The sequence below is a fragment of the Miniopterus natalensis genome, chromosome 11 (assembly GCF_054644295.1).
Source record: "Miniopterus natalensis isolate mMinNat1 chromosome 11, mMinNat1.hap1, whole genome shotgun sequence".
Taxonomy (NCBI): domain Eukaryota; kingdom Metazoa; phylum Chordata; class Mammalia; order Chiroptera; family Miniopteridae; genus Miniopterus; species Miniopterus natalensis.
The window spans coordinates 18,802,736-18,827,603 of record NC_142091.1 but is presented as its reverse complement, the minus strand read 5'-3'; the positions used below and the strand labels follow the sequence as shown (position 1 = coordinate 18,827,603).

The window sequence follows — 24,868 nt, the reverse complement described above, 5'->3', positions numbered from 1 at the left end:
TGTGTATGTGTATGTGTATGTGTATGTGTATGTGTATGTGTGTGTCTTTACACTGTATATTGTTTGTGATAGCTATGTTAAATGAGTATTGTTACTATTTATACTATTTTAAAAAACCATAAGTAAAATAACATTAACATGTAATTTAAATAAACATTAAATTTAAACATTAATACTAAAATTATAATATTATGTTTTGTCATCTAAACTCTTTATGATTATGATGATTAAAACATGATTTTGGGAAAAATGAAATTATTATTCTTTGTAACCAAAGCATGTTTAAAATGCTTTTGGGTATTGATATTTTTATTAAACTAGAGATAATAGTGAATAGTGCTTAACTTTAAATAATCAAAAAATTTACGAACTCGTTAACCCAATGAATTTAAACTTTTTTTTTCCTCTTTTTTTTCTGTTTATCTGATGCCACAATTATGGTATGTAGATTCTCACTATTTCTTTCTAATAATATGTTGAAACTGACCATTTTTAAATTCTTTGAGTTTTATTACAATTAAAGAAAATTTTACCTTTTTTTAGGACCTTCACACCATCCGCTAGATTATGTATTAGAAATCGTAGCATATGAAGCAAGGCGCTTATTTCGTGACAAAATTGTTGGTGCAAAGGAACTTCATTTATTTGACAACATTTTAATGTCAGTGCTTCAAGGAGATTGGGGGTCAGATATACTAGACAACATGGCAGGTAATATAGTTACCAAGTTTATGTAAATATATAAATGTCATGAGAACTTCAGTTTACTAGTAACATGATTTGGTATGTCTAAACAGGTAAACATTTTGGATAATTTTAACATTATTTTTATCATAAGGGGTTGCTCTGTCATTTTTGCTAGATGTCAATAATTACATTCCAAACTATGATGACAATAATTGTTTTTTTGGGGAAAAAAGGAATCAGGCCAAAGCGTTTTACATTTGCAATTCAAAATTGTATCTCCTGAAGGATTTTTACTAATGAAGTTTTTAAATAGTTATATATGTATGAAACTTAAGGTTATTGTGAAAATCCGTATTTGATTACAGTGAACTTTTGCTTGAAAGTCATGGCCATTCTCATTGCCGTCACTGTTCATACTGTCAGCACAGAACTAACTTATTCCTGGTACTAGCTTTGCCCATTGTTACGGTAAACAAAACATAACATAGGTTAGTCAAAGCAGCTATGTTGCATTAGCAGTTATTACTGCTTCATAACAAATTTGTAGTTTAAAAACTGCTGTGGGAATAATGCATGTGATGAAAATCATCATGGTGAAAAGACTTTTGATAAAAACAGGAACATATTATGGAAATATTTCCTAATAAAATTGCTTTCAAGCTACAAAATGGGTTTCTTTTCTATTAGAGTGTAAAGCTAGGCTTCAAAAATACTTCATGTAATACATTCTATACAGGGTGGGGCAAAGGTAGGTTTATAGTTGTTCCTATGGAAAATGATACAGTAATTAAGAATTAATGATACAAGAATAAACTCTGTGTTTCATATACTCACAACTGTTAACCTACTTTTGCCCCACCTTGTACGTTGTACATTTCTGGGTTCAATATTGGTCCCAAAATGAATCGTGAAGGTCAGAAAGATGTTGAGATTGATAGAAGTAATTTTCGAGGTGTCGCTTGAGTTTTGGAATCAGGAAATGAGTTCAAGAGAACCTAAGGTGGGATGAAATGGTGGGAGAAACCTGATGATAGTACAGAGTTGGCTTGATTTTTAGTGAGGATTTATGTCCTCGTGACCTGCAGTTCCATGGCTTAGTGTGGAGAGGCTGTGGTTCTTAAATGGTGCCATTTTTCTCAGTCTGAAAATTGAGTTGATAGTGTCTCTTTTTATAAAGAAAGTGTCATATCTTTTGGGAATTAGATATCACTGTCTTATTAGGTATATGAATTCTCTAAAATTTGATGTATTTCAAAGTCTCCTATGTAGGACTCAATAATATCTACTTTTTTTCTCTCAGTACTTTATTTTTCAATGAAGGGTTGATATATGTTAGATCTAGGAAAATAAGATTTTCACATGGAGGAATATTAATTTATTAATAAAAATTAAATCTTGGGATTTAAAAATAAATGACACATTCTTGTGCTCAAGAAACTTGTAATCTGATGACAGATATAGATATGAAAGTCCTTGCTTGCAGTTGTAACTATTGCTAATGTGTTTAGAGGCCACAATGATTTGTTCAAGTAGATGGTTAAACTGGTAATTGAACACAGCATACAGCGTTTTAATTAATATAACTTTTTTGAATATAGTTGGGATAAATGCTTGATGTTAGGGATGTATAAGAGGTAGAGAGTAATTATTTTTTGAGGAAGCTACTTTGAAACTTTTAAAACTAATTTTTTAATTTTGAGATAATTATAGATTCACATACAGTTGTGAGAATTAATACAGAGAGAGCACATGCGTGTTTTACTTGGTTCCCCCCAGTGGTAACATCTGACAAAATTATAGCACAACATCACAACCAGGAATTGATTTGATACACAATCTACAGGACAGCACCACAAGGATCTGTCGTGTTGCCCTTTTGTAGCCCACCCCTTGGAAACTGCCAGTTTGTTCTGTATATAATATTGCCATTCCAAGAATCTTATTTGCACTCAGAATAGTTCTCTGGGGATGTACACATGCAGGCTGTTGCATATTTCAGTAGTTTGTTCCTTTTCATTGCTGAGTAGGTATCCGGATGAACTGCCAGTTCTTAAACCATTTTGTTGAAGGGCATCTGGGTCGTTTTAAGTGTTTTGCTATTAGGAAGAAAGCTCTGATAAACATATATGTACAAGCTTTGATGTAAACATACATTTTTGTTTCTCTGGTATAAAATGCAGTTGTAGGGTTGTATGGTACTTGTATGCTTATGTTTTTTAAACTGCCATGCTGTTTTCTAGTGCTTATATCATTTTACATTCCCATCAGTGATAGAATTGCTCTGCATCCTTGCCAGCATGGTGTTGTTACTATTTTTATTTTAACCATTCTGATAAGTGTGTATTCATGACATTGTGGTTTTGATAGGCATTTTGCTGACAGCTAATTTAGTTTAACACCTTTTCATGGGCTTATTTGCCATCTGTGTATCATCTTTAGTGAAATGTCTCTTCATGTCTTTTGCCTGTTTTTCAATTCAATTAGTTATTTTTTTATTGTTGAGTTTTGAGAGTTATTTATATATTGTAGATACTAGTCCTTTGTCAAATATGTGGTTTGCAGATATTTTCTCTCACTCTGTAGCTTGTCTTTTCATTCTCTTAATAGGGTCTTTCACAGATAAAAAGGTTTTCGTTTTATGAAGTCCAACTGATTAATTTTTATTTTTAAGGATCTTTTGGTGTTAAGTGTAATAACTCTGTGTAGTCCTAGATTGTGAAGATATTTCCCTCAAACTTTTATAGTTTTATAGTTTTATGTTTTAAGTTAATGGTCTACTTTGAGTTATTATTATTTTTTAACCCTTACCTAAGGGTATTTTTCCCATTGCTTTTCAGAGAGAGTGGAAGGGAGGAGGGGAGAGAGAGAGAGAAGAAACATCGATGTGAGAGAGACACACTGATTGGTTGCCTCCTGCTCTCGCCCTGACTGGAGCCAGGGATTGAGCCTGCAACCGCAGTATGTGCCCTTGGCCAGAATGGAACCCAGGACCCTTCAGTCTGAGGGCCAACACTCTTAACGGCTGAGCCAAACCAGCTAGGGTCGAGTTAATTTTTGTGTAAAGAATGAGATTTAAGTCACGGTTTACTTTGCCTATGGATGTCCATTGTTCCAGCACCGTTTGTGGAAAGGCTACCTTTCTACCTTGAATTCCTTTTGTATCTTTGTAAAAAATTAGTTGTGTTGGTCTATTTCTGGGTTCTGGGTTCTGTTCCATTGATGTATACGTGTGTCCTTCTGCCAGTACCACACTGTCTTGATTGCTGTAGCTACATAAGCCTTGAAATTGGTTAGACTGATTCCTCCTGCTTTATTCTTTTTCAAAATTGTTTTAGCTATTTCAGTTTCTTTGCTTTTCCATATAAATTTCAGAATAATCTTGCTTATATGTATAAGCAGTATTGCTGAGATGTTAGGAATTGCATTAACTCTGTTTCTTGGTTTGGGGAGAATTGACGTCTTTATTATGTTCAATCTTCTAGTCCATGAACATGATATATTGGTTTATTTATTAGTCATTGTTTTATCAGTTTTGTATAGTTTTTAGCATTCAAGTCCTATACGTATTTTGTTAAATTTACATCTAAGATTTTAATTTTTTTGAGCAATTATAGAGACTCTGTATCTTAAAGGTTGGCCATATATATATATACATATATATATATATTATATATATATATATATGTAATCCTCACCTGAGAATATGTTTCTATTGATTTTTAGAGGAAGGGAGAGAGAAAGGAAGAGAGAGAGAAAAACATCAATGTGAGAGAGAAACATTTACCGGTTGCCTCCTGTATATACTGCAGAATCAAACTGGCAACCCTTTGGTGTATGGGATGATGCTCCAGCCAGCTGAGCCAACTGGCCAGGACAGAGGTTGGCTATGTTAAGTGAAGAAGAGGGGAAGGGCATTCCAGACGAGAAAAAGAACATGTAAAGAACCCAAGGCTTGAGAAAGCTGGGGTTTGTAATGAGGCGGAGAGGGACATAGGAATTCAAGTAGTGAGTGGAGCCAGATTGCCAAGGGCCTTGGTTAGGAGAACTGTATGTGTTTGTTTGCCTTGGCTCTGGGAAACTGATATTGGAGTGGCGTAGAGCCATCAGATTTTGTTTCTATATGTGTCACTCCAGTAGCAGTGAGGATATAGTTGAGGGGCCAGAGACTTGTAGCAGGGAAACAAGGGTAAGGATGGAACTACAGCAGTCCAGGGAAGAAATGATGAGGTGTGAAGATAATGAGTTTAGTTTTAGGTGTATGTTTGAATGTTTGCAAACTTTTTGAGTGTCTTTTGGGAATCTACATAAAGGTTATCTCTCTATAAAGTAGGAATCATGTTTGCCTTACTACTTATCGCTAACAAAGTACAGTGTTTAAATACAGGTGTGTGATAAATGTTTAATGAATGAATGCATGAATTATATGTCTGTTAAGCAATTAGAAATATGAGACTAAACTAGAACTTGGGAGACTTGCCTAGAAATAAGTAGTGAGTGGGTTTGGGGTATAAAATAGTTGACAATTTAAACCACAGAATAAGATTAAATTATTCAAGAGGAGTGTTTAGAATTAAAGAGTAACGGTCTGAATTAAATCCCAAGGAAAATAAACATAAAAGGGATAAACAGAAAACTGAAAAGAAATAGTGATTTTGACTTGATGAGTATGGTCATATGGATCCAAGGAAAAAGGTTCAATAAGGAGCTGCACACAAAAAATGACTATGAAAAAGATTTGGACTTGGCGATTAGGGCAGTATTGTTGCTCCCAAATAAAAGTTTTAGTCTAGTGGTTTCCGAAGATAGAAGATAATGTAAGGAAGATAATATGATAATGTGAAAAATGTGGTGGCGAAGGAAAGGAACATGAAGTAGCCTGGGTCTAGGGAAGATTAAGTTGTGGTTGAGTTGGGCATGTGACAGGGAGGATACTTGATGGAACAGTTAGTTCCCAGAGGAATTCGGAAGGGAAAAGTTCAGTAGAATGGTGAACAGATCTTTCTATATGGTAACAGGAACAATGCTGTAGATAAATTTCAGGGAAGTTTGTGGGATTTTTGTTTTCTAATCAAAATTTGGTTAATTAATTTATTTTAGAAGTTAGAGCTCTTGGCAGTATGAATAAATCTGTTCTTTTTCAAGGAAAGTTTTGAGATTATTTTATTTCCTTGCAAATTTTATATGTTATTTTATTTATTTACTTATTTATTTTTAATATATTTTTATTGATTTCAGAGAGAGGAAAGGTGAGGGAGAGAGACAGAAACATCAGTGATGAGAGAGTCATTGATCAGCTGCCTCCTGCATGCCCCCAACTGGGGATTGAGCCCGCAACCTGGGCATGTGCCCTGATGGGGAATCGAACCCCGATCCCCTGGATCCTAGGTTGATGCTCAACCACTGAGCCATGCCTGGCCAGACTATATGTTATTTTTAATCTAAAAATTTTATCTGGAGATTCTGGAGAAAGAGAAGGAAAATTGGACAGAGTAGAAGAGGAATAGTAGGGGAAAGTTAGAAGGAAGTAATTTTGGGGGGTAAGAGAAGTGGGATCCAAAGATAAAATAGGGATCTCATCAGTTAGTTTTCAGGTAGAGCGATCTAGCAATTTAAATCTTTGTATTTTAACTGATCTTATTGATCTTCCAAGGCACACTTTAAAATGATGTGTTTGCCTTTCTGCAGGTGATCTTATTTGAACTAATTAATTTAAAAATAATTTAATGAGCAATGTATTTTACTGATGCTTCCATAGCAGATAACACATATAAAACAATATCTTTTATTTCTACAGATAGTTTCTATGTTACATGGGGAGCCCGACATGATTCAGGAACAAGGGCAGCCCCAGGACAGCCATTGCCTCCACATGGAAAACCACTTGGAAAACTAAATTCTGCAGATCTCAAGGATGTTATTAAAAAGGTATAATATGAATCATGAATTTGAATTGGGGTTTGGTTATTATTATCAATTTAAAAAATATTTATTGCAAGATTTTTAGGGGCATGGGGTGCCAGATTATAGAATAGATAGAGCTGGTTATTGTGGGAATTTGGTTCATTGTGGCAAATCTAACTAGATGCACATGTGATTACACAGATACATGTAAAATCGCTAAGATACATGATGTTGGAAATATTAATAAGGATTGATATTAATTAGGAAATCATCCTAGAGTAGTGGTGTCAGACTTCAGTGAGCATAAGAAACAGAAAATATACTGATTCCTGGTTCCCATCCCAAGAAAGTCTGAATTCAGTAGGTGGGGCCCAAAGACTGAATTTCTAACAGGCTCACAGATGATGTTGATGCTCTGGTTCACTGAAGCTTTGAGCAGCACCATCTAGACAGGTTTTTTTCAGTTTAATTACAATAAAGAAGAAACAGTATTCTATATGATTGCTTAAAAAATTAATATTTATATGGAAGTTAGTGTGGATTGTATATCAAGAAAGGTTTTTCATGGTCTGGTAATTGACTTATTTGCCTGGAGTGGATATTGCAAAGTTGGGAATGCTTAAAGTTAAGTATGTGAGGTCTCGTCCTCTCTCTTCCGTCACTCTGTTGTATAGTCCCTGGCAGGACATCTGCCTGTGTGTGGACTTCCGACTCATCTCTGAGCAATGCATAAGAACAAAAGTTCACAAAACATTTTTTAGGCATTAAGTTTCTATTTCTAGAATTTTAGGATTTTTATATATGGTCTCACACACTGATTTGATTTGTAACAACTGATAAAATTTGAGAGCTTTTGAAGTTTTTATAATTAACCTGGTACCTCACACTGCTTTTTACTAGTTACAGCAATTGTATTCAAAAGTAACTGATATTTATGGACCCTTGACTTGTTTGATATCATACACATTTTTCCTTAGAAAGTGCCATAAAGCTGGATTATTAGATAAATAAAATGTAGAATACGAGATTACATGTATCACTTAACTCTTTTTCTAGAGTGCATTAAAAGTTAATATCTTAATCTAGATATTAACACTTTTATTATGTAATCGGGGCATATAGTAATTGTAAAATATTCTTTGTGATTTTTTAAAAGGGTCTTATTCATTATGGACGTGATAACCAGAATTTAGATATTTTACTTTTTCAAGAAGTCCTGGAATATATGTCTCGGATAGATAGAGTGCTGAGCTTCCCTGGAGGTTCACTTCTGTTAGCAGGACGCAGTGGCGTAGGCCGTCGGACTATCACTTCTTTAGTCAGTCATATGCATGGAGCGGTGCTGTTTTCCCCAAAGATCTCCAGAGGATATGAACTCAAGCAGTTCAAAAATGATCTCAAACATGTGAGTTACAATCTTTTGCTTTATTTGATTTTAAATCACAGTTAGTTATTATTGTAAAAGCCTTTAAAGATCTTTAAGGCTCTGATATACAACATAGTCTTTAATTTTGATGATTATTTTCCCATGATTATTAGAAAATTATATTATGTACAGATAGGAAAAAAATTCCTATTAGGATTTCAAACTCTCATGTACCCCTGAATGAATGTTAGATGGACGCGAAAGAAATAAAAGGAGAAATTTACACAGGACGTAGGTAGGTACGTGTAAAAATGATTTAGCTTTTGTTTTACTATCCTACCTATAAGATAATTAAAATTTCCCCCAAATAGTATTTGTTCATGGGCTGGATTTACTTTCCAAACTATATAGCTAATGTTTAATTTTTAATTTTGATTACAGAAATACAAATAAAAAAAGAAATAATGTGACTTAGTTTACGTGCAACAATGAAAGTTTTTAACTGTTCCAAAAATATTAATGGTCCCAAGGGATATTTTCTTTTGTGCAGGTGCTGAGTCTTGCAGGGATTGAAGCACAGCAGGTGGTTTTGCTTCTTGAGGATCACCAGTTTGTGCACCCTGCATTTTTGGAGATGATCAATAGCCTTCTGTCTTCAGGCAAGCAGATGGTTTCTATTCATAGAACATAAAGTTGTAATGTAAAAATTATGCGAGTAAAATTATCTTGTGCAAAATAATGTTTCAGAGAACTTTTGGCATAGCTTTTATTAAGGTGGTATGGGGTTAAACATGCTCAGAAAAGGAGAATTGAGAAGTTTGTTTCTGTAAAACCAAAAGATTAAAGAATTTTATAAACATGATTATTAAAATTGACTATTGGTGAGTATACTGAAAAATTGGCCCTCTCATTTCCTTTGGTGGCACTGTGATCTGTTATAACCCTTTGGGAAAGTTATCAACCATTACCTACTTATTTAAAAAATGTACCATACCTTTTGATATAGCAATTTTATTATTTGTAGAAATTTAACCTACAGAAATAAAAGAACTAGTATGTAAGAAATATGTAATATAATTTACAATAAAACATTTGTAGAACCTCACTGTCCATCATTAGTGGAATGGTTGGATAATTATGGTATGGCCTTGATATGGACATATGAATACAGGCATATTCCAGATAATATGAGATCTTATTTTTCTCAAATTGTGGTATACTCCTGTTGTCTCTGGAACCACCTGACCTTTTTGGTGGCTTCCTGGGGAAGATACGTGCAATTTCTCATATTTTTTATTTTCAGAAGAATTTATGAAATTTATTAGAATCTCTTTATAATGAGTAATTTTACTGTTTGTAGAATTGGTTTGTGGTAGCTTAGTTTTAAACTTGCACCAAGAGTATTTTGTCATTTAAATACAAAATCTCTTTAAATGTTAGTTTCAACTGCATAGATTCTTCTATTATGGGGACCGAGGACAAAGTTAAATGATGCTCATGTTTGACTCAGTTATTAATAAATACTTGTTTTGTATCAGGCTTTGGATAGAATAGTATTTTTTTTTAGAATTTAACAGCGTTGGTTGAAAAAAACATTTAATTTATAATACGAGGTATCCAGGAATCTAGTTACACAAGTTTGCAGGTGAATTTCTGTTAGAAGAACTGAGGAGTAATGGCACAGTGAAAGTGGTAGGTCCTGAGCAAGCTGGGAGCATTTGTGGTCTTTTTACAGAGCACCCTCTTTATTTTTAAGGTGCATATTCTTATTGCATATTGCTTATGTCGTCACTAGGTGGAGACCTTGTTCATTTTGTCTGAGATGGACTAGTAGACCAGCCTTACAAGTTTTTTATTTCTTTGTGAAAGCAAACATCCAAATAAACAGTAATCCATTAATTATTTTTAGCAAGATAAATTGGTCTTTATTATCAAGATATGACTGCAAAAATCATGAATAAAATTAAATTTTGGTAATGTTAAATTTTGCCAACATTTTTGGCAAAAAATATATTTGAAAACTACTTCCAGAGAAAGTACTCAATAGGCCTTTGCCTCTCTTCTTATTTCAAATTCTTATTCCCCATCGTGCATAATATGTAGGTAGAGCCAGCTTTCTTTACTAAACTTAAGGAATCAAAAATAACTTTGTATGGCTGCAATTTAGAGAAAGACATAGAGCAAATATGAGTGTGCATCATTTGAATATGTACAAGCTTGGAGAATGGCGAGTGGCCTGATATCTCTGAGTTGAGCCTAAAGTAAAGTAGAAATCAGACTGTGATGGGCCCTACATGAATGCAGTGCTTTGAGTATATAGCAAAAGAATTTTCTAGATCTTATAGTGTCTTGTGAACTACTAATATATTGGTTTAACAGATATTTATTAAGTACCCATTATGTGCCAGGCCCAGTGCTAAATACTGGACTAATTGAATACATGGTTCAGGCCCTCTATCAAATGCTTGTAGCCTTAGTCCACTTTGACTGCCTTTCATCATCGTATTGCCTAGTAGCACTTCATGGATTAGTTCTTCTGATGCCTAGTACAACTTTATTCATCCATCCATTCACTCAGTTATTTATTTACCTAACAAATATTTGTGTTCCTGATACTTTGGTAAGAGTTCCCTAGGGTTAATATTGAACATGGTCAAATGTTTGTCCTCTGGGAATTCAGAATCTCAGCAGGCAAGGGAAGTCATTCATTCATTATTAAATGATGTGATAAATGCTAAACAGTGATATGTTTGGATATTATGTGAAAGAGAAAAGAGTCCTTTATCTAGCATAGGGGTAGTCAGGAAAGGCTCATGGGAATAGCAGTTGGCAAAGTAATATCTTGAAGGATAAATGTTAATTTGGGGGGAAGAGAAGGGGCAGAGGAAGACTGTGGGTTTATATTCCAGAAAGAGGAAGCATTTCATTATATGTATGGGACACAACGATGTCCAATGAGGCTAGAACACGATTCTGTTGAGGAGGGTTGAAGAAGAACCTAAGAAGGCAGATAAATGGATTGATAAATGGATTATGAACTGTCTTGAATAGCTTGCTGAGGAGTTTGAATTTTATCAAATGAAGGCAGCAGATGTAGATTTGTGAGTAATATTGAGGTGATAAGGTTTGCATATTTTTGGAAACAAAGATTGAATAAGGCCAGGTTATTTAATATAAAAATAGAAAAAGCATTGTGCATGGAAAATGTATTTTGAATTAGTGTAATGCAACTAAAATTCAAAAGAAATGTAATGTTCTGCTGCAGGTGAAGTTCCTGGACTCTATACTCTTGAAGAATTAGAGCCCTTGCTGGTGCCTCTCAAGGATCAGGCTTCACAGGATGGATTTTTTGGACCAACCTTCAATTACTTCACATATAGTAAGTGACATGTAATTATTAATCAATTCAAACTTTAGTTCATGTGAAATCAATGCCATTTAATGTACTTATTTTCTATACATTGCAAAGGTATCTTAAACTTTGTGCCCAGTTGGTGATTTATACTTTTTTTCTTTTTTGTGGACCTTTTAGAAAATAACACATAAATAGCCTAAAGGCCAACCTATATAAAAATGTTAGCAAAATTTTAACAAAAGGGAAGGATGAAAGTGTGGCAATGGTTTTTGAAATATTTACTTTACAGCCTTTGTTTTCATATGGTAAAATTAGTGCTTGTACCTCCTGTTAGAGAATTAATGAACTATTTAGTTTGTGCCAGACTCTATAGACTTTTAAAAACTAAATAACCAGTTATTACTACAGAAACAGTTTTATGTGTACTGTAGATATCCAAAATTGAATATGTAAAAAATAAGGCAGTACCACCCAGACATTACTATTACATTTGTCTTCTTTATTTTTTAAAAAGAACATTTAATATTGATACAATAGAGGAAGTTGTTAGAGAGCTTCCCTCCTTTCCCTCTCCTTCCAGTTTACAAGGAAAATCTACCACACCGTTAAGAAGCAGATTATCCTAACGCTATTTTAAACTGTTTAGAACATAGAAAATGTAGGAAAGTTTCCAAATTTCATTTTAGAAGGGAAAATAGCATTGATATTGAAACAGGGAAAAGATATTTCTTTTAAAAGAAAACCAGATATCAATTTTACTTGTGAATGTTGAAACAAAAATCCTTGAAAGAAAAATTATAGAACATAATCCAGTATCACATTTGAAAAATAACATACAAAACAGCAATATAGTATACACACTATCTTCTTCATGAATATCCTTCCGGATATCTTATTAGTATGCATACAGACACACACACACAAGTATTTTTTAACTAAAATAAATAATTGTACTATAATACTGTTTCATAGCTTGTTCCCTTTTTTTTGGTTAATTCTCATCAGAGAATATTTTTTCCATTGCTTTTTAGAGAAAGACAAGGGAGGGGGAAGGAGGGAAGAGAGAGAGAGACACACATATGCATCAGTATGTGAGAGAGAGAAACTGATTGGTTGTCTCCCGCAAGCACCCCAACCCAGCATCAGGGGTCAAAGCTGCAACCCAGGCATGTGCTCTTGACTGGGAATCAAACCCAAGACCCTTCGGTGTGCAGGGTAAAGCTCTAACCACTGAGCCACACTGGCCAGGGCACTTGTTCTTTTTAATAAATAGCTCCTACTCTTCCACCGCAAAAAATTTTAATCTCGTAAAACCAGACCATATGTAGGATTCCCCAATTATTAATGCTATAATATTCCATAATTATAATTTTCTTATGTATTTTTTAGGAATTCAACAAAACTTGCATATTGTCTTGATAATGGATTCTGCAAATTTAAACTTCATAATAAACTGTGAGAGTAATCCAGCATTGCATAAGAAATGCCAGGTGTTGTGGATGGAGGGTTGGTCAGATAGCAGCATGAAGAAAGTAAGTTTAACATTTACACAAGAAAATAAAAAATATAAGCCCATTTTCTTTTTGAAGTTACTGATTTTCACAACTTTCTTTGGTGTTTGATATAATAATTGCCTTAATTGTGGCACTGAACGTCTCTCATATGTCTGAAGATAACCCTGTTTTCTTCATAATGATAGTTTAGTTGAGTCGAGAATTTTAGGTTGAAGATTATGTTCTTAAGGACCGCAAGATGTCTATTGTACTTTTAAAAATGTATGCATTTCACTAGCCTATCATAGGCTAGCTTATAATAAAAACATCACAGTAATGATTTTAGCAGTTTTTTTAAATTAAAAAATGTAATTCTTTCAAAAAATCTGTCATTGCTATACTACATGTGTTAAATATGAGATGTCAGACATCCAAGATGCAAGGTTGAGAAGGCTGGATATATGAATCTGGAGTTGAGGGGAAAGGTCAGGTATACAGATAAGTATTGGGGAATTGTCAGACTGTAGGTGGTATTATTTAAAGCTATGAGATTGAATGATGTCATCAAAGGACTGAATGTGAAAAAAGGGAATGGATCCAAGGACTGAACTCTGGGGTACTTTAACATTAAGAAGTTGAAATGAAGAGGAGGAACCCACAAAGGATACTGAGGAGGAGCTGCTAGAGAACACAAGGAGAACCGGGAGAGCGTGGAGACAAGTGAAGCCTAGAAGCCAAGTGAAGACAGCATTTCAAAGGAGAGGAAGGATTAACTCTGGATCATGAAAGTAGATGAGGCCTGAATATTGATCATTGGATTTAACAACATAGAGGTCATTGGTGATTTTGATAAAGCAGTTTCAGTTAGTAGTGGAAAAAGCAATATTGGAATACATTTCAGAAAAAATGAAAGAGGATTGGAGACAGTGAATATAGTCATTTCTCTTGAGCAATTTTGTTATAAAGTAGAAGAGAGAAATGGATCAGTAATTGGAAGAAGTGGGGGTGTTTTTAGTTTTTAGTTTTTGTTTTAGTTTTAAGATGGGACAAGCCTGTTCACATGCAGAAAGGAAGCAAAAAGTATATGTTACTGGAAGGCTGGAAAAATTGCTAGAGCAGTATCATTGGTAGTGGACAGCGTAAGAGTCTAGTGCACAGATGAAAGGGTTAAGGATTGGTCTTTGCTTGGAGAAGGAAAGTGTCATCCATAATAACAGGAAAGAAAGCAGAGTACAGGGGCAAAGGTCCAAGGTGCAGTTTGGCAAGTTTTGGACACTTCTGATTGTTTTTATTTTCTCAGTGAAATAGGAAGTAAGATTATTGAGAGAAAAGTTGAGGGAACAGATTTTGGAATCTTGAAGATATATGAGAGGATATGCAAAATAGTAGTTTAGAAGAGAAAAAAAGGGAAAGGTTTAGGAGAATGGAGTAATGGGTAGGTAGCTCTACAGGTTCACTTGAGGTCAGTGATCATGAAGTTCAGCTGAGGCCAATCAGTATAATTGTGTGTTTTTCTCTAGCCACATGTGCTAGACCTCCTCATAGGGCAGACCTCCAAATAGGGGTGACTTTCATTTAACCAGGATTGGGGCTTTGCTACTTGAGTATGACATAGCAAATGAAGGCCAGGGGAGTTGAGCAATTACAATAGGAAGATGGTGAATGACAGTGTAAAGGTGTAAAATTAATAGACTGTAGGTCTCTGTGGGTCCTAAGGATTGTGGACATTGTGGAGGGAGTGAGCTGGGAAGATGGGAGTGTAGTGGTGGGTGAGTGGGACATTTGAAAATGAGATTATGGTATGATTCTGGTTATTGTTAATGACGAGGTCCCGATATGACCATTGGAGGTGGGGCGAGTGGCTGAGAACAAGGTGGTGGATAAGATATCAGAAAGAACAATTCAAGCAAGTAAGAGGTGAAGGTGTCGATAGGAGTTAATAGGGTTCATATTCCCATTCAGTTTTTAGATAGTGCTATTTTTTTATCTCCAAGAAGGGAAAGTGGAGGCAAAGGGGAATGTAGGAGGATCTGGGCAGAAAAACTTAGCTAATATAGGATATTGTTTAGGAATAGACCAATTTTTTTTCTCCTTGGCTTTATTGAGGTATAATTGACAAATAAAAATGGTATATATTTAAGGTGTATAACATGGTGCTTTAATATGTGTATATCTTGTGAAATGTTTGCCACAGACTAATTAACATAAGGAATAGACAATTTAGAGAAAGTGAGATTCAAAGAAACAAATTTCCATTGATTTACATGTGTTAATTTAAGAAATTCTCGCAGAGGGTTAGGTGTTTTGTTAGAAATCAGTGAAAGTGTTTGAGAAAGTCATTCTCTGGCTGGAGAGCCGTGGCACTTTTAAATGCTCCATTAGTTCAGAAACCCTTTGGTTTACATTTTATTCAGTATGAGAAATTCAGAAAATGATTGTTGACCTAATTACCTGGACTACTTGTGCTGTCTTGGTATTAATATTAATTGTGTTAGATGAAAAGTTGAAGCTTTTAGGTTTAATTTTAAAATTTCATAGTTCTGTTTATTTTTTTCTAGGAAACTAGGAGTTTTTGTATATTTTAAAATAGTAATCTTTTAAGATTGTCATATTTTCTGTAATAATAATGGTGTGTTTATGAGGTGTTATTTTTTTATTTGTGATAGTGTCAAAAACCTAGTTATAGTCAGACAATAGATAGTTTTTAGAATTATCAATTATTAAATTGTTTTCATTTACTTTTAATTATTTCTTATTAAAGAAAGCTAAGAATCCTTACTATCTGTTTATGCCATGAAGTCATTTTGTTAGTTTATGCCAAATATTTTAGTTATTGTGTGATTTTATTCATTTATTTAAGTTTCTTTATCGTTATTGTTGAGTATGTTACAGATGTCCTCTTTTCATCCCCCTTGATCCCCTCCACCCTGCATCCACCCCACCTCCAGGCCTTCCCCATATCAATGTCTGTATCCATGGGTTATGCATATAAGCATATAAATTCTTTGATTAATCTCTCCCCACCCACTCCCCCCTTCCCTCCTTCCCTCTGAGATCCCTCAGTGTGTTCCATGCTTCTATGTCTGGATCTAGACTTGTTCACAGTTTATTTTGTTTATTACATTCCACATATAAGTGAGATCATGGGGTACTTGTCTTTCTCTGACTGGCTTATTGCACTTAGCATAATACTTTCTAGTTCCCTCCATGCTGTGCCAAAGGATAAAAGATCCTTCTTCTTTTCAGCTACATAGTACTCCATGGTGTAAATGTGCCACAGCTTTTTTATCCACTCATCTACTGATGGGCACTTGGGCTGTTTCCAGATCTGAGCTATTGTAAATTGTGCTGCTGTGAACATAGGGGTGCATAAGTTCTTTGTGATTGGTGTTTTGGGTTTCTTAGGATATATTCCTAGCAGTGGGATCACTGGGTCAAATGGCAGGTCAATTTTTAATCTTTTGAGGAAACTCCATACTGCTTTCCATAGTGGCTGCACCAGTCTGCATTCCCACCAGCAGTGTACTAGGGTGCCCTTTTTTCCACACCCTCGCCAGCAGTGGTAGTTCGTTGACTTGTTAATGGTGCCATTCTGACAGGTGTGAGGTGATACCTCATTGTGGTTTTAATTTGCATCTCTGATGATTAGCAACGTTGAGCATTTTTTCATGTCTCTTGGTCATTTGTAGGTCCTCTTTGGAGAAGTGTCTATTGTGATTTTAAATGGCATTTGTGATTATTTTCTAACTTAATGCAAATTGTGATTTCTTTCATGTCATAGTCTAATTGTCTTTTAAGTGAGATATTGGAGTGTTTCCATGTCATTAATTTGCAATCAATTAATGGTTGATATGTGTCAAAATCTTGTCTAGGAAAGAATGTCTTTGGATATATTGATTTTTTTTTTTCTTTTAGTCTGGAAAGAATCCTAGAAAAAAAGTGCAATTGATACTGTGTTTTTGTGTGTGTGTTAAAACGTTTTTAACCTCTGCTATTGCATTTACTAAAACTTTTTCATACTGAATTGAGGTTTAAAGAAATGCTCTTCATTTTTTAGATACCTGAAATGTTATTTAATGAAACAGGTAGTGAAGAAAAACATGGTGACAAAAAAAGGAAAGAAGAAAAGAAAAAATATTCAGGTAATTTTGATGAAATTGATTTTAATTGATTTTTACCAGTGATGCCATCTAATTTTACAGATCCATTAAAGATTCACAATTATTATGAATTTGAATAATACTGAACTAACAAAGTTATGTCTCTTTTGATTAAAACTAAACTTTAAAGCCCTCTTTAATTTTAAATAAATTTTTATATCATTTCTTATAGGGCTAACAGAATATCTATTGTTTGAATTTAAGAAATTAACAGTATATATTTGATTCCAATGATCTCTTGTTTAGGGTCTTTGGCTAGAAACCTAAACTTTTCATGTGATTTTATTTTTATATATATATCATGACAACTCAATTTATACCTGAAAAAGTTTTATGATATTCTTTGAGTATGGACATAATAATTTCTTAACTATAATATTCTCATTTTTTCCTCCAGTTCCAAATTAATTTTCAATGTGGTATTTATATTTCTTTTATACCACAGTATATTCATTCATTTATTTATATAACCATCTAATCATGAAACATTCACTGAACTTATTTTATGTTAGTTGCTGAGCTGGATACTGGGGATGACTTAGGAGCTCATAGTCTAATGATAGCAAGAATTATGTTATATATAAACATAAAACTCTGATATAGTAAGATATGTGATGGTAGATATTTTTGTGAAGTACTTTCGAAAGTGAAGCCTCTAACTGGCAGGTATTACAGGAGATGGATATTGCCCAGACAGGCACTTTGGGGAAAGGTATTCTGGTTAGAGTGACTAACATGGAAAAGGCTTGGAGAAATGAAACAGAAATTTTTATGGACCTGTAAATAGCCCAACTGGCTGAAACATAGGCTGTATAAATAGTAGAGTACTACAAGAAGAAGAAAAGGTAGGCAGGGTTAGACAATAAAAGCCTTCCGTGTCAGACTAAGGAATTTGGCTTCTAACTTGTGGGCGATACGAGGTAATTGAGAGATTTTAATAGAAATGTAACCAGTGTCTTGTTTTAAAAAGATAAGCCTCTGGGCCCATCTCTCTCTTCAGCTATTGGAAAATAAATTGGTATAGGGAAAAACCAGAGGCAATTGGACCACTCTAGGTTATCCCAGTAACCTAAGAGGAAGGAACGGATTTGGGAGATAGCAGGAGGGAGTCTCAAGGGGACTTTATTATGTAATGTCTGTGGCATGCAAGGAAGGAGGAGTCAAGGCTTTTTCTCAGGTTTCTGGCTTAGAAAATTTGTTAGGAGATGATTTTATTAACTGAGGCGGGGAATACAGAGGGAACTAGATTGTGGCAATGAGAGGAAGGTGATGTATTTGGTCATGGATATGTTGACTCTAATATGAACATATTCTTAATTTGTTGGCATTTGAAATCCTGTTTGTCTCTATGTCAAATGGGGGTGGATATGTGTTATTTGGTTTGGTATGTCTTTTCCATTCAAGCAGCTCTTATTGAGCTTACTTCTGCATTATATGTGTTATGTTCCAATTCATATGGTACAACAACCTGTAGATGTATCTTTCTTGCAGCAATAAAAGTGTTCATGGGAAATATATAACAGTGCAAGGATAGAGTCCCCTGAAATTAAATAATTCAAAATTCATAAGGAAAATGGGAGCTATGAGTACATAGATGTCTAGGAATGCCTGTGTACCTTTAAGCAAAGATGATATCTCGTTTTTATGGTTATATATATGGAAGAACCTCATATGAATTAAATATAGATGAGTTTATTTTCTCTCATTCTTAATGGATCATGCATATATTAAGTCATTTTTGTTTTCTATCTCTTTCTAGTTGATCCTGACTTTTTAAAATCATTTTTATTAATTCACGAATCTTGTAAAGCATATGGCGCTACACCAAGCAGATACATGACCTTTCTACATGTGTATTCTGCCATTAGTAGCAGCAAGAAAAAGGAATTATTAAAAAGACAAAGTCATTTGCAGGTATAATATTGGTAATCTTGAATTATTTTATCTATATACAGGACAACAGTCCTTGTTGTCTGTGGCATATATTTACTATAAATAAACATTGTACTATATTAAATGCCTTATTTGTATTGCCCACACAATTGCAGTAAAGATTTTATATTTTTTTGATTCAATAATTATTCCTCATATTAACTGTGTAGTATTTTTGTTCTTTTATAGCTTATGGTGCTGTCTTTAAAAGTTTCTATCACAGAAAAACATTTTTAGAAATTCAGAAATACCTATAAATTAAAACATAATATCCAAGATTATGCTTTATAATAAACATTAGAATTACATTTTGTAAAAAATGTTCTATCCATGTCACTTATTGCATTCTGAACATTTTTCTTTCTATATTTCTCTAATTTTACAGCTTAAACTTAAATGTGTCATTAAAATCCCAGCTTCAGAACTTGTCAAAGAGAATTTCCTTTTCAGAATTTTAGGTTCTCTTTGTTAGTATCTTTCTCCTTTTTTAATGATTCACTTTTATTTATATTAAGCTACTAACTGTGCATGCTTTGGGAGGGATAATTTCCTGATTTAGTTCTCTGATGCTATGGATAAATCACTTAAACTTGCTGCGTTGCAGCTTAATTGGGTCAGTGGTTGTTGTGTGTGCATTAGGTAAAGTATATATTTAAAGAACCAGCACAATGCCCGTCCTCTATTGTGGCCTCAATCAATATTGGTTACATTCCTTTTTTGCCATTACTGTCTCCCCAAATCTGACAAAACACCCAAGTCATAAAAAAGAGGAAATATTTTTCCTGTCTGTTCCTTGGATTATTCATGGGCAGTGGGATGGGGCACCATAACTGCCACGCCAGCGTCAAATGACCACCCAGAGAATTGGCAAGGATTTTGAATGGCAGCCCACCAGAGCCATATGTGAGGCAGTGTCTTAAAAAATATAGGTACTGGACAGACAAATCCAAATGTCCAGTGTAAGAAGAGTGACCCTTGACTTCTTTTACCCCCATCTATGAGACTGAAAAATGGAAAAGGTTTACTGAGATTTTTCTTGCTTTCTATTTTCTCTCCCATGTACTGCAGTAGATAAAAAAACCCCCAGGTTTAAGCTGTCAAGTATGTTTTGATCTGTTCAGCTTTATTGTGATGTTTTAAAATGTTTTTCTTTTAAGCCTCTGTGGAGTCTTTTACTACATCTTAATCAGCATACAATTGAATAAATCAGTATAATTAGCAGTAAGAAAAAAATCCAAGTTTACTTGTGAATGTTTTATATGTACACATTTGCATTTTTGCTTGATTCTTATAGGCTTTATTTACTGGGTGTATATAAAATTTCTTTTAAAAATTATTGCCAATCAATATTTTATTATTATAGGCTGGTGTATCTAAACTAAATGAAGCTAAAGCTCTTGTGGATGAACTGAACAGAAAAGCTGGAGAACAAAGTGTATTACTTAAAATTAAGCAGGGTGAAGCAGATGCTGCCCTTCAAGAGATCACAGTGTCAATGCAGGTAATGTTCAGAGTGAGCACGAAAGTGCAAACAATAGGGAGACCACTCATGCCTTATTGTTCATCAGTGTGAGAAATAACATTTTTACTTAAGTGATTTAAAAAATATGGCTTGTCTCTGCTGAGTCAGACTGATAGTATTGCCTACTTAAGCTTTAGTAGAAGAGCATGGTATTTGCACATACTGTTTTACATCTTAACTATATTTTCCTCAATTCACCATATAATAATTTATCTAGACCCTATAAATGTAAAAATATAAACATTTTAAATTTATATAGATTTGTCTATAAACCATTTTACCTGTTTTACTGTCTGCTAATTAAGTTGATACTTTCTTTTATTTAAAAAAATATCTCCTAGCCCTGACTGGTGGTGTTCAGTGGTTAGAGTGTCCACCTGAACACCAAAGGGTCTCGGGGTTGGTTCCCTGTCAAGGGCACGTACCTGGGTTGCAGGTTTGATCCCGGCCCTGGTTGGAGCGCATGCAGGACGCAACCACTCCATGTGTTTCCCTCACATCAGTGTTTCTCTCTCTGTCTTTTCTCTCTCTCTCAAATCAATGAACGTATCCTTGGGTGAGGATTTAAAAAAAATTATCTCTGTTAGGCTTCAAGGGTTTTCCCTTGAATATATTCTCAATATTTACAAAATAAGTCTTTATTAATTCTATTTATACTTTCATGATCATATAATATTTTGATTGTATCCCCTGTTGTCATTGCCTTTCTTTTGTTAAATGCTTTAAAAGATTTCTGAGTTCTGTTTTTGCCCAGGTCTTTTATGTCTTCATACCCTCTCAGGATGCTCTCGCTTGCACATTGCCTTAATTTTTTTTTTTCTTTCTTTTATTTCAGTCCTCACCTGAGGATGTGTTTATATTGATATTTATTCATTTATTTATTTATTTTTAATCCTTACCTGAAGATATTTTTTCCATTGCTTTTCAGAGAAAGTGGAAGGGAGGGAGGGAGGGAGGGAGGGAGGGAGGGAGGGAGGGAGAGAGAGAGAGAGAGAGAGAGGAACATTGATGTGAGAGAGACACATTGATTGGTTGCCTCCCACATGTGCCCTGACCAAGGGCCAGGGATGGAGCCTGCAACCAAAGTGTGTGCCATTGGCCAGAATTGAACTGGGGACCCTTCAGTCCACGGGCTGATGCTCTAACCACTGAGCAAAACCGGCTAGGGCTATATGGATTTTTAGTGAGAGAGAGAGAAAGAGAGAAACACTGATTGGTTGCTTCCCAACCCAGGGTTGAACCCAAAACCTAGGTATGTGCCCAGGAGTCCAACTTGCAAGCTTTTGGTGTACAGGATGATGCTCCAACTGACTGAGTCACCCGGACAGGGCAGACTGAAAGCTATTTTAAATTCTGATCCTTTTGATGTGAACTTTTTTTCTCTCTCTCTCTTGAAATCTTTTAGAACTTTGTTTTTCTTGCTCTAAAAGTTATGACATCTGCCTTGGCTTAGGTTTATTTTTGTTCACTGTGCCAGATACCATGTGAGTTTTTTCTACCTGAAAACTTATTTTCTTTAGTTTGGGTAATTTCCTTAAATAAATAAATAAATAAATAAAAATATGTTTTTATTGATTTCAGAGAGGAAGGGAGAGGGGGAGAAAGAGAAACATCAATGACCGGGAGTCAAACCAATCTCCTGGTTCATGGGTCGATGCTCAACCACTGAGCCACACTGCCTGGGCAAATTATTTTCTTGATCATTTCTTTCCTTGCATTTCTCTGTTCTGGCATTTTAGAGTATTTATTATTTTGTCTTGGAGCTTCCTGGTCTGCTTCTCTAATTGTATTCTTTTCTAACCTGTTTTCTTCTTTATAGTTTTACCCTAATTTCTTCAAAATTTCCTCAAATATATTTTCTAATTCTCCTACTGAGTTTTTCATTTCTGTTATTGTATTATTTCCCAGGAGGTTTTTCTAACCCTATAAGTGTTTCCTTTTGGAAGTGTCCTTTTTTTTTCAGTGTTGCAGTATCTTTACTTAGCTCTCAGGATATTTTATGAAATTTCATTTTTCTTGATGGTATTTTTAGTTTTGTTTTCTTCTCACTGTTGACACAAGGGGCTTTCTTTTTGTCTGGTTGTCTTCATTGGAAATCTGAGTCTGGGGAGGGGACATACGCACTGTGAGCTTCACCAGAGGGTTACGTGGACTGACTCGAGTTACACAATGAAAAGAAGATTTTACCTGATGGGTCGAAATAGATTCACTGACATATGGGACATTTTCAAAGGCAGTAATGTTTCCGGATAATTGATGCTTATGTACACATTCAGTGTTTCCAAGATAGTTTTATTGAGTCCCTGACCTGATAAGTAATGTATCAGAAAATCAAAAGTAATTTTCATGTTGTAAAACTTCAGCATAGTTTTTTTCTGTAGGCAGTCTGGAACCCAATTAATATAAATATTTATTTAAAGCAGCCAGCCATTTTGATTATTAAAAATACCTGTCAAATATCTCTTACCTTTAAAGAATAATTTGAAATATGAAAAAAATGAAGGCTGAATAAAGGATAATACTGTTAGTCAGTGTATATTTATAAAAGGAAAATATTCAACACTGTGTGCCTGTGTGACCACAAGCGACATACGCTGACTGCTGCGATGCTCTTCTCTGGGGTGTTCCGAGAAGAGGTTTCCTGAGACTGTAGCTAGTTGTGTTGGCTGACAGAAGAGTAAGTGTGACTCTCACATTATAAGTTAATAAATTTTGTTTAATTGTCAATAGCAGACATTTCTCTTTGTTATTTTGCTACAAAAAAAAAAAAAAAAGTACAGTCTGGAGAGACAGCTTAAATACCAAACTGTGCAACTTCTAAATCTTGTGGCATAAGGCAAGTACAAATTATTTGCAATGGGAACTTGGAATGAGGATAACTTCCATTTGGAAGAGAAATTTAATAAAAGGAGCACATCAGCTTTTGATTTGTGGAGATGGAGAAAACACTTTTTCTACTTAGGAATGGTTGCAGAGGTACAAGGGAGAGGTGCTATGGAAGGTAGAAAATTCAGTTGAGCTGGTGATGTGTAAGGTACCTGAAGATAAGAGTGGGATGTAGGAAAAGTTGGTTGGTTCAGTGCTTCTCAACTTTGACGATAGATTGAAACCACCTGGGAGGTCGTTAAAAATATCTGCCCTAGCTGCATCATCATATTTGGCAATAGGGCACCAGGCATTAATTTTTAAGCTCCCTGAATGGTTATAATATGGTTGAGAACCAGTGTTGTAAGGACTTTTGACAGGTTTCTTGACTATTTTCCTCTTTGGTTTTTCGGGTACTATAAAGGAACATTTATAGTAACAGAAAACGTTCACAGTACTCAAACATTTTTATATATGTGGGACCCTTGATTTTTCTTTCAAGAGCAAATAATTCATGTGTTATTTATATATAATGTAGTGTTCTTTGAATTTTTACTGATTTTGTTCATATATTTGCCATCAAATTATCATGATTTCAATGAATTTTTCTCTAAAATATAGAAACACAAGCTTCTAATATACTAGAGTCTTTAAGAATTATTAGTCTCTGCTATTAGAATTATAGAAGACTTCAGTTTTAGATTCCTCATTTATGAAGTGAGCATAATAGTACTAACCTCTCTGGGTTGTTTGTTGCAAGTGTTAAATGTGTATTATAATCATTTTCTGATTTATGAATTTCTGACTTGTTTGTTTTTTTTATAATAAGCATTTAGTGCTTTGCTGTCCAAAAAAATTTCGGTAAATAAAGCATAGGAACTTCCTGATAGTAAATAGAAAGTAGATTGTATCATTGGTTTCCCAGGCACTTTAGAAATTCTCATGCAAACATTAGAAAAGCATTTAAAAGAAAATGTCCTTTTAAAATAACATTTTTAGTATGATGCTTTTAAATATTGAGTGCATTAAAATTTATTGGATTGCCATTTAATATTCCTGTAGGATGCTAGTGAGCAAAAGACAGAACTTGAAAGACTAAAGCACAGAATAGCAGATGAAGTTGTTAAAATTGAAGAGAGAAAAAACAAAATTGATGATGAATTAAAAGAAGTACAGGTAAGTTAAAAAAAAGAAACTTTGTAAGAGCCTTTTACATTTTTGACTACCAGTTGTATATAGGAGTTTAAACATTAGTTGCTGAAGTTATTTTCTAATAGTATTATCAAATGTGGCTCTAACTAGAATATCATTTGTAAAAGAGGAACAGGAAGGGAAGTCTCCCAGGAGTAGTAAGCAAATTAACTTATGGTAATTAAAAATAAACTTTGTTTTCATTATTGTCTTGACTATAGAGGGGAAAAATGTGTTGTAGGTAAATTAAGAAAAAGTTCTAGGCTCTTTTTCTTGAGACATGACTAAATTAACTAGTCTTAGACTATAAAGAGCTTTGAAAATGGCAACTTGTCTCAAAACAAATTACATTTTCCAGATTAGAGTGTTGCTGTTATGGTGGTAAGGACTCTTTCT

At 34.3% G+C, this 24,868-nt stretch overlaps 1 protein-coding gene across 6 annotated transcripts in view; it reads left to right on the top strand.

Moving 5' to 3' along the window:
- The window catches only part of DYNC2H1 (dynein cytoplasmic 2 heavy chain 1), a 244,128-nt gene that overhangs the window by 72,530 nt on the left and 146,730 nt on the right, over positions 1–24,868 (top strand). For 4 of the 6 annotated variants that reach the window (XM_087821571.1, XM_016206739.2, XM_087821573.1 and 1 more), the window contains 10 exons: positions 544–711; positions 6,482–6,612; positions 7,745–7,993; positions 8,505–8,613; positions 11,220–11,333; positions 12,699–12,841; positions 16,860–16,944; positions 18,722–18,876; positions 20,258–20,395; positions 24,344–24,457. In XM_087821571.1, the coding sequence (XP_087677697.1) occupies positions 544–711; positions 6,482–6,612; positions 7,745–7,993; positions 8,505–8,613; positions 11,220–11,333; positions 12,699–12,841; positions 16,860–16,944; positions 18,722–18,876; positions 20,258–20,395; positions 24,344–24,457 (1,406 nt within the window). The remainder of the gene's footprint in view (positions 1–543; positions 712–6,481; positions 6,613–7,744; positions 7,994–8,504; positions 8,614–11,219; positions 11,334–12,698; positions 12,842–16,859; positions 16,945–18,721; positions 18,877–20,257; positions 20,396–24,343; positions 24,458–24,868) is intronic. The other 2 variants (XM_087821570.1, XM_087821572.1) reach the window with 2 other exon arrangements.